We start from the raw sequence: 10,395 nt of genomic DNA on the forward strand, positions 1-10,395 counted from the left end.
TAGAACTGGTGGAGGTCACAAGACTTGGACAATATTCTTTAGGGGTCGAAAGGTTGAGAAGCACTGCGTTACAGCTGTTTAATTGTATCAATTCTCTCTCTTTGTTTTGTCATCATCGCCAGAGGAGGAGCTGGTTGAAGAGGTGGAGGAACAGCTGGATGAACTTGGTGAAGAGCTGGTTGAAGGGCTGATTGATATCGGTACCACCGAACAGGGTACAGGCACTTGGGGCACTGACCTGTGTGAGTGTGGCTGCGACGGTAAGTTGTGTCTGAAACATTTTGTATTTGCCTTAACTCATTGAGTGTTATTGACGTCATGTGATGTCATTTAAAATACAACGCTTCAGTGCCATTGACGTCTATATGCCATTAGGTGTTTTCAGTGATTACAGTAGTGGGCGCTCCCGGAAATCACGTTATCTAAGAAAAATTCAGCCGCTCCGGTCTAACGTTTATAATATAAAAATACATTTTTCTTTGATTTCTTTTACCAGATTGCGTTTTTGGTGAAAACAAGTTATATTCAACAGCCGATAACTAAAGAACGGAAGATCACCATATTTTTTAAGAGTGCTGCCTGACACATCCAAGTCACAAGACCCAGTACAACATGATGGCTCTGTATCATTTGTAAGGAAGCTTCCTAGTGGGTAGCTTTTTACGAATGCAGCTTACGAATGTTTCAGTAGGAAGCAGTGTACTAGTGTACTTACTAGCACTAGTATCCTAGTTGGGTATCTTGATTTCAACACCTTTCTGCGTCATCTCAGTCCATGTTAACAACAAAACATAAACCATTCAGTGACCTCATCATACAGATGAATGACACATGAATTTACAAATTCATGCATACTGTTGACCCGGAGAGCCAGACAACTGTGTTATTATTGTTTTAACTAACCCTGTAAAGAGATCAGATACTAATCTGACCACCTTGCTCTCTCGCTCTTCTCCCCTCCCTCCAGATTGTTACCGCTGCTGTTGTTTCCCCTGCATGCAGTGCCAGGCGGTCAAAGCCTTTGGCTGGTGCCCTGTCTGGCCAGTAGTGGATTGTTTTGCGTGTGTGTTTAGTTGCTGCTTCCGTTATTCCATGAGAAAGCGCTATGACATTGAGGTAAGACCCTCTACCTTTCTGATCACACAATGAAATTTGTTGTAATGGTGAGAGTTAAGCATGGCAATGTTTCAACTTCATACAGTATGCAACAGGAGTGCCTGGGCTAGGTATTGGTTTTGTACGGTGGTGATTTAAGGCATGCACCATAGACCCCACTTGACCGCATTTACACAGCTGCCATTTTATTTTTCATACACACCTCACCCCGTGATGGTACTTAGATAGGAAGACCATATTTTCAAACCCTCAAAATAGGACCCTTAAATGAACGCAGCGCGTTTGTTCTTCAGTAAACATGAAATGCATTTTCAGGTCGGAAAACTATTTTATACAATCAGGAGAGAGAACTCATACAGGTACAGGATAAATACGTGAAATTGTAAAGTAATGACACAAAGGAATGAGCAGACAAAATTGGAACACTATATAATTGAACATGCTGATAAATGGGTAGCCTACTCTCTCCTGATTGGCTGATATTGGCAACCCACCTGAAAATGAATGTTTTGCTTATTAAAGAGCTGGAGAGATGGGGCGACCCATGTTACTGATGTTACTTTACAGTACCAGTGCTCACTCTTTTATGATTAACACTGAATGAGGTAAAAACCCGAATGAGGTAAAAACCTCATTCGGGTCAGTGCATGGAAGGCAGAAAACAAAAAGCCTTCATTCTCTCTTTCTCTCTCTCTCTCTCTCTCTCCCCCCTATCTATTATGCTTTATTTCCCTCCCCGCTTCTCTCCATCATTCAGGGTTCACACTGTGATGACCTTTGCACTACGGCCTTATGTTACCCGTGTGCCTGGTGCCAGATGTCTAGGGAAGTGAAGATCAGGGAGAGTGCCGACGCCGATGGGCATGAGAGTGAAGAGGCCAATACCAACGCCGATGGGCATGAGAGTGAAGAGGCCAATACCGACGCCGATGGGCATGAGAGTGAAGAGGCCAATACCGACGCCGATGGGCATGAGAGTGAAGAGGCCAATTCCGACTCCGATGGGCATGAGAGTGAAGAGGCCACTTCCGCCTCCGATGGGCATGAGAGTGAAGAGGCCACTTCCGCCTCCGATGGGCATGAGAGTGAAGAGGCCAATTCCGACTCCGATGGGCATGAGAGTGAAGAGGCCAATTCCGACTCCGATGGGCATGAGAGTGAAGAGGCCAATTCCGACTCCGATGGGCATGAGAGTGAAGAGGCCAATTCCGACTCCGATGGGCATGAGAGTGAAGAGGCCAATTCCGACTCCGATGGGCATGAGAGTGAAGAGGCCACTTCCGACGCCCATGGGCATGAGAGTGAAGAGGCCACTTCCGACGCCGATGGGCATGAGAGTGAAGAGGCCACTTCCGACGTCGATGGGCAAGAGAGTGAAGAGGCCAATTCTGTGGTCACTGAACAAGTTTCCCCAATGTATCCGTCACACTCTATAGCCTAGGTCTGTGCATTAACAGGCTGGGCCACCAAGCATCCCATTTCAGGATCAGTAAGTTACTGAATTTTTACCAAATACAACCAATATGTGCCAACTCTGTTTCTATTTTTCACATGTAAAAATCTGGTGGGTTTTAGATGTATAATTGATTGTAATTTGTTTTTGAAAAAGAAGGTAAATAATATGATACGTGTATGAAACATTCGGCATTTGACAGTCGTAATGTATCACATTGTTTTAAGCGTTTCTAATGTTAGTACAGTAATGTATGATCATTGATCTTTCAGCGACTCAAGCATTTTTTTTAATATTTGAATGAATTCTATTTTGAGCTGTTTTGTTATTGTTGTCAAACCTCTGTACCTTTTTGTGATATTTTCCCAATAAAACCTATACTCCATATACAACCCACATTACTCCATACAACCTTCATTTTAGTTATTTTTTTTACTTAACTTGTTCATTTGTATTTGTCAGAGATGGAACGAGGAAGTGCAATAATTAGACTTTTGACCAAGCTCCTCATATTTGTCACTCAAAAATTTCACAGAAATTGTGCGCACTCATCATTTTGTTGCAAGTTAACAACCGCAAATTATTACTCTGTGACAGCTGTTTTCAAATGGAGCAAAGAGAGCTGAGTGCAGCACTCAGAATGAGGTGGGGCTGTGTGTGTGTGTGTGTGTGTGTGTGTGTGTGTGTGTGTGTGTGTGTGTGTGTGTGTGTGTGTGTGTGTGTGTGTGTGTGTGTGTGTGTGTGTGTGTGTGTGTGTGTGTGTGTGTGTGTGTGTGTGTGTGTGTGCGTGTGTGAGTGAGTGAGTGTGTGTGATGCTGACAGACTTATTTGTATTATAGCTGGCCTTGTGTTTTATGCCTTTTGATCTTCATTTTGTGTGCATGCATGATTTTCTTCATTTCATTTTGAGTCAGTTGTTCAGCATTGATGACTCCCAATTGGGCAAGTGAGTTGAGCTGGTACAGGGCATGAGCCAACGACTCTGTTGCAGGCTGCCATTGGTGCTGGGCTGGAAGGCTCTTTGAGTTAGATGAGCTTTTGCCCAGACACAGAGATGCACAGACCTCCAGCAAGCGCAGAAGAGAAAGGCCTTGGACCCAGTCAGGAACCAATCGCTCCCCCATAGGAAAGGGAAGTAAAACCCCATGCACAAGACACAAATGAACTTTGCTTTTATCTGGATTTTAAATATTGGGATCTATGGCATTAATGACTCTGCCTCTTACAGGGCTTTTAATGGCTTTTAACCCTGGACGGCTCTGAAAGGCAACCACCCCCCCCACCCCACCCCCCCAACCAAAAGAGACATTGGACTCATACATTCCCCTCCTATGCCCCTGCCCCATATTCTATTGCTCTGCTTTTATTGGTATTTAATTAAATAACATTGACTTTAGATTACTCTGCCTCTGTGTTGGTTTTTGTGTGGTGTCTCCGAACTGTGGTCACTTTACTAGAACAGAAGCCTTTGGCTTATTTGGTTATTCACACCACTGTGTAACACGTGCATTCGTGTGGATGTCATCGCTGTATCTTGTGTGGGTGGGTGTGAATTGTGGGAGGGGTGATGTTGGGTGTCATAATTAAAGGCTACATTGCATAAACGCATATGTATAAACATACCATGTTATTGTGCAGTAATAGACAGATTAATATATTCATACCTTTATTTTAAACATACTTGTACAAGGTACAGTGAGTAGGGTGGCCGTACTGTCATAAACATACCTTATTAACTGAGAACCAATGTCAATACTATCAACAATCTGTAAATTGCACAATAATCATGTATACAAGCTATTCAAAATGGACAGCATCATGATGTATTTTAAACATAAAAAACAGAAAATGTTTTTTATATATATTTATATATATATTGTAATAATAATAGTCTAATTAGGCAACAATTTCATGGACATAAAAATGGTTCTGCGACCCAAGAATAGCATTAGATCGCTATGGGTACTCAAGATGTCAGAGTGAGTCCAAGCCTGCAGACTCCATATACAAGGATGGTTGACCCGAGATTCCATATTTGGACATGGTCGACCCAGGATTCCATATTTGGATATGGGTGACTCATCATGACCTAACCACGATGACACAAGCAAACCAAACCAGTCAGGTGGAGATTCAGAGACCTCCACCTTCTTCGACACACCTACAAATCTTACACCTGAGTGTAAGTCAGGACCTTCTACAGCTTCCACTCTGAAATCATCTCCGAATCACGTGGGGCAAGATAATCTCTTGATCTCGATAAAACACCACTACATTCCTAAACTATCCTAAACTGGCTGCAAATCCAGCATTACGTAAGACAATTTTTCATAACAGGATTTTGGTTCAAAATCTGTGAGGAGGCCCATTTAAAGTCATCAATCATCATGGCTGTGAGAGCAGTGTTTGAGAACAACAACGAGATCGGATGCTTCGCCAAGCTGACCAACGCGTACTGCCTGGTGGCCGCGGGAGGCTCCGAGAACTTCTACAGCGTCTTCGAGGGGGAGCTGTCAGAAACCGTGCCGGTGGTACACGCCTCCATAGCCGGCTGCCGGATCATCGGGCGGATGTGCGTCGGTAACCGTCACGGTCTCCTAGTTCCGAGCAGCACCACGGACCTGGAACTCCAGCACATGAGGAAGTGCCTGCCGGACACGGCCAGGATCCAGAGAGTGGAAGAGAGACTCTCCGCCTTGGGAAACGTCATCGTCTGTAACGACCACGTGGCGCTGGTCCACCCCGACCTGGACAGGGAGACAGAGGAGGTCGTGGCCGATGCCCTGAAGGTGGAGGTGTTTCGTCAGACGGTGGCCGATCAGATGCTGGTGGGATCGTACTGCGCCTTGTCCAACCGTGGTGGACTGGTTCACCCCGGGACATCCATTGAGGACCAGGACGAGCTGTCGTCGCTACTCCAGGTTCCCATTGTGGCCGGTACGGTTAACAGAGGTAGCGAGGTGATTGCGGCAGGCATGGTGGTGAACGACTGGTGTGCGTTCTGTGGCCTGGGCACCACCAGCACTGAGCTGTCCGTCATCGAGAGCATCTTCAAACTTGCCGACGAAGCCCAGGACAGCGCCACCGCCATCGACAGCCTGACATAAGCCAGTGGTTCTCAACACTTTTCATGTCAAGGACCTCCACATTAATTCATGTGTTTTGACCCCCATCTGAAAATATTTTGTGCCTGGGACCCCCAGGCACAAAATTCGCCAGTGATGTCACTGTCATGCGACAGTGAGCTCCAGCATGGACGTATGCCATACGCTCAAGGCTGGTTAGAAAGATACCAGGGATTCGTCAGTGATGTCACTGTCATGCGACATAATTGAATCGAAACCTCTGGTCTAAACAATACAGAACGTTTGTTGCTGAAAAATGACAAGTGACAATGACGTCAAACAGGGTTTTGATACTCCATACCCTTCGCCTGCAACTGCCTTGCTACTACAAAAAAAAATCATATGAACGCACCATATAATCATGCCCAAATGCATGTTGAGGGGCCTCTATAGTCTATAGTGTGCACCTCCAAAACAGTTTTCACTTCTGCCCATAGGGGCAACAAACTCTATTCCCCCCATACAAACTCTATCCCGCAGCTTCCTCATGTTCTGACGACAACCGACACAACTGACACAACCCTGGGTAGGCAACCCGGCCTGGTGGGATCTGTGCTCAGAGATGTGCTCTTTTCTAGTCTGAAACATCCTTGTCCACAGGGGAGTTGGCCGGAACTGGTCAGGTCTCCTTCACTGAGAAACCGTTTTGTTTTTTGTGTTATCTTCATGGCTTGAGTTTTGTTAAAATATAGCTACAGTACATATTTTTCTAGGCTACTTTTCTTTTTGGAGACAAAGGAACTAAATCCTTTCTGCAGGACCTTTTTATTTCCAAAGTGATGCACTTCTTTTGACCGAAGAATACCTTAATGTTTCATGCTTCACCATAAAGCTGCAAATAGATTACAACTACAACTATATGGCTCCAGTCCAAGTAAAAGTGATGGACGAAGTACTCCACCCCAGTACTTGAGGTGAAAGTGTCTCTGTCAAGTACTCAAAACAAAGTACTACACATTACAAAGTACATTTTCTTTTCAATATCAATGCATTGCTGTATTGCAATTTAGACATAATCCAAAAAAGTTCAACACTTTTCCAGACATTTTCATAGGCCTATAGCGAAAATGTCTCGAAAATTGTGAAAATAGAACCTCTACTTGTGACTCGTTGTGAGCTTGTAGAGCTTAGGCCTAGTTCATATTAATGTAGGCTACTTTTTCCATTGCTGAAGTCGGGTCAAAAGTACAATATCTGTCTTTTAAATGTAGTGGAGTGAAAGTTTCCAGAACAACAAATACAAACAAGTGCAGCTACTCAAATAATGTAAGTAGGCCCTGCAGTATAGCCTACTCAGACAATGATCAGCAGAGGGGCACATATTTTTCACAGGAGGGCACTTTATTGTTAAACACCCCCAGGCCTATATAACAATGCTCTTATACAATATTAGCCTGGTAAATCACCCCGGTCACGGAAATCACATTTCATGAAATCAAATGAAATATGATTTCCACGACCGGGGTGGTTTACCAGGCTAATACAATATGTCACGAAGCCACAATGATGAAAAACAATATGTAAAATGTGGCACTAACAACAAACAAGTTAAATGAAACGCAATCAAATTAGGCCATCTAAGAACACTATCAGACAAGTTGAGGTGCAAAGCACACCTTTATTAGTAGGCCTTCAGACTTACACAATCATAAGGTAAGTTGTCATAGTAGCCTGCAGAAAACACACTACAGTTATCACATCACATTCATTTAACTATAGTCGCCACCTGGGGGGATTGGGTGAATGCATGAGTGACGATTCCAGGACAACGGACAGTTCCTCACGCCCTTAGGCTATAATTATAGCCTAAGGAATTTTGCCAGTGCATAATTATGAACTATAAAATACAACAGACCTCAGTGTATGTTTTATTTATTTATTATTTCACTAATCCATTAATAGAGCTAAGTTCCAGTTCCAACATACCAAATACAATCAATATAAAATGTAAATAAAGCACAAAAACGAAATGAACATACCTGTACAATCATATCAATAATAAACTCTGTGAGGAGCAGGGCAGGAATTTCAGGGAGGCCATGAAGGCCATGGCCGTCGTTGCCCTTCAGTTTGGCCTTGTGCCCCTCAAAAAATGTCATGCCCTGAGGCCTTATTGATGCCTTAGTGCCCCAGCTGACTGTACCACTTTCTCCTCTGTCTCTTTCTTGTCATGTAGACACCAGTGTCTTTTGTTGAGATTCAGAATTCTTAACTCCCCTGAGTCCCCATCTTTCAACCAATCCAGTGACTTTGATTGGTGCAAGGCTGAGCATGGATCAGATTGTAAATACCATCATTTATCTATTTCACTGACTGTAGATAGTCTACATATTAAATTCAAAATCATCCTTAACCCTAAAATTCAATTAATTATTTCAATGGACTACAATCTTGTTATATTTTACTTCTGCCCTGCCCTGGCATGTGGCCTTTGTGCCCTAAAAAATGTACAACAACAAAGGCCAAGTGGCCTTGCAATCTAAAATGACGAGATGTCAGGCCCAGTGAGGAGTATGCAGTCCTCCACACTACACCAGCTACACACAATGAGCCCTGTAACATTATGAAACACATGTCTACAACAAAAGTTGCAAAAGTGCATTTAACAACTTTATATTCAAACAATAGGCTACACATCATCTGCATATTCACAAGCTTTACTAGTAGCATGTATTAGGCTATTGCAAACTGCTCTGTTGCACTGCTTACGCCATTGGTTCTCAAAGTGGGGTCCGGGGACCCCCAGGGGTACTTGAGGGGGTTCCAGGGGGTCCCCAGCTAAATGATGGACAGGAACCAAATGGACTCTGAGACTGTACAAAATGGAACCGGGTCCATTTGGTTCCATTTGTACAATCTCAGAGTTAAATTAACATTGATTTTAGAATATAAATTGGGGTCCCAGACTCCCAGGGATAGAAATGCTATTAAATGGGGGTCCGTAGCCTAATGCATGTCAAACTGGGCGTCCTTGAAATTAAAATGGTTGAGAATCACCGCTAGAGCTGAAAACATCTTCTCTTATGGGAGTCCCTGGCATATTTTTCAAATGGGGGTCCGCAGGCTTATAAGTGTCAATTTGGGGGTCCTTGACATGAAAAAGTTTGAGAACCACTGGCTTACACAACGAAATGAAAACGTTAACGTTGAAATAAAGCGTTCTCTCAGTGAATCCTAGCCTGGCTCAAAACGAACACATGGTGGTGCTGTTGTTCAAGAGATAATGACGAGACATAATGTATGGTCATGATGGCTCCCTCTGACGGTCTAATTTTCAGGTGAATGTTTTCGGTTCAGTTTATTAAATTCCTGTCGTTTAGCACGGCCACAGCCCAACCAATTTGAGAAAACATCTTCACCCAACATACAATTAAGTGGCACTGTTGTTTTAAATACATTAAAACATTAACCATATCTGGGTTTTCCTTTTCAAAGCTAGTTTACTGTTTACTGTGTAGGACTGGCTAGTATTACTCACTATACTAGACCATACCCGGTCGGCGCAGCGCAGCCGTGGGGGGATATGCGCACATGATCTGGCAACCCGGGAGGCAGTTCGTCCCATAGCTGGGCAGCCCCGTAACCATGGCGACAGTGTTTGACACAAAAACGCTAATAAGAAGCTGAGATTTGATGAAATTGAAAAACGGGCTTCACAGTTGTGTTCAGATGGTAATGGTCAATGGCTGTGTGCAAAATCAGAGCAATTGGTCCAGCCAGTGAGGAGAACCGGGTAGCTTCACCTACCACTACAGAGAGACAAACAGACAGAGGTTACTAGAATTATAGTAGGATGTTCTTTGAAGTTTTCTAGGATTACTTGTAGGTTCAGGTTGGGTTTAGACTCAATAGGCCCTATTCACAGCAGCCATATTATGAAGACATTCACAGGTGTTACCAATGATACTAATGAAGGCTCTGTTCCATTCTGGTCAAACAGAGTCAGTGTGCTGATATTGTGCATGTTGGCTCACTGGAAACACTCTGTTACACCAGCGGGTCTACAGTTGGGGTCATGGGCTTCCAAATGGCCCCTTACAGGTGTGTAACTCTGAGAGTGTGTTTTTCCTCCCCATTTTGGTTCCATTATGGGGGTCGTGGAAACCACTGTGCTAGACTAAATGGAACAGAGCCTTCATTAGTATCATTGGTAACACCTGTGAAGGATGTGATAATATGGCTGCTGTGAATAGAGCCTATTCGCCCTGGGTTTAGATAATTAGCCTATTGATTAACACGCGCGCTATAATTCAACAGGGTAGCCTATGCTGTAAATTATGTTGGAGTACAGCAATATTAAAAAGGAAATAGGGGATACTTTGTAATGTGTACATTTGAATACTTAAGTAATTATTTAAAGCTTGTAGGCCTAGGCCTACTTTTTGAATAGCCTACCTCAAGTAAAAATTTGACTGTGCAAAATGCAAATTTCACTTGTGGTTGAAGAAGTTATATTTGACCAGGGGATCAAGGCTACTGGGGTTGTTAATTGCCCACTCCATCAGCTGTGTAGACCCCAATGGAAACAAATCATAGTGCTTTGCTTTCTTGGGTTTAAAATCCTCTTAACAGAAACAGACCTTGTATTGAACTACTTCCCTGTGCTTGTCTTTGCAAACTGTTAATAATGTATTCAATCAATCAAGACAAACACAAACGCCGCTCTCCCGTGCGCTCTCAGCTTACAAAACACGCGCACCC

The 10,395-nt window shown here is 43.6% G+C and overlaps 2 protein-coding genes across 2 annotated transcripts in view; both read left to right on the forward strand.

Moving 5' to 3' along the window:
• LOC311058520 (uncharacterized protein) overlaps positions 1-2,838 on the forward strand; it is a 20,334-nt gene extending 17,496 nt beyond the window's left edge. Inside the window, exons 15-17 of the mRNA XM_084075982.1 lie at positions 123-260; positions 968-1,116; positions 1,874-2,838. Coding sequence (XP_083932108.1) covers positions 123-260; positions 968-1,116; positions 1,874-2,557 — 971 coding nt within the window. The 3' untranslated portion in view covers positions 2,558-2,838. The remainder of the gene's footprint in view (positions 1-122; positions 261-967; positions 1,117-1,873) is intronic.
• Positions 2,839-4,956: 2,118 nt separating this feature from the next.
• On the forward strand, positions 4,957-5,676 carry LOC311058521 (eukaryotic translation initiation factor 6-like; the record flags this gene model as incomplete). Its single annotated transcript, XM_084075983.1, has 1 exon — positions 4,957-5,676. The coding sequence occupies one exon, from the start codon at positions 4,957-4,959 to the stop codon at positions 5,674-5,676; it is 720 nt and encodes a 239-aa protein (XP_083932109.1).
• Between the last annotated feature and the right edge of the window lie 4,719 nt (positions 5,677-10,395).

Source organism: Gymnoscopelus microlampas, assembly GCF_963454915.1.
Source record: "Gymnoscopelus microlampas genome assembly, chromosome: 13".
NCBI classification, from domain to species: domain Eukaryota; kingdom Metazoa; phylum Chordata; class Actinopteri; order Myctophiformes; family Myctophidae; genus Gymnoscopelus; species Gymnoscopelus microlampas.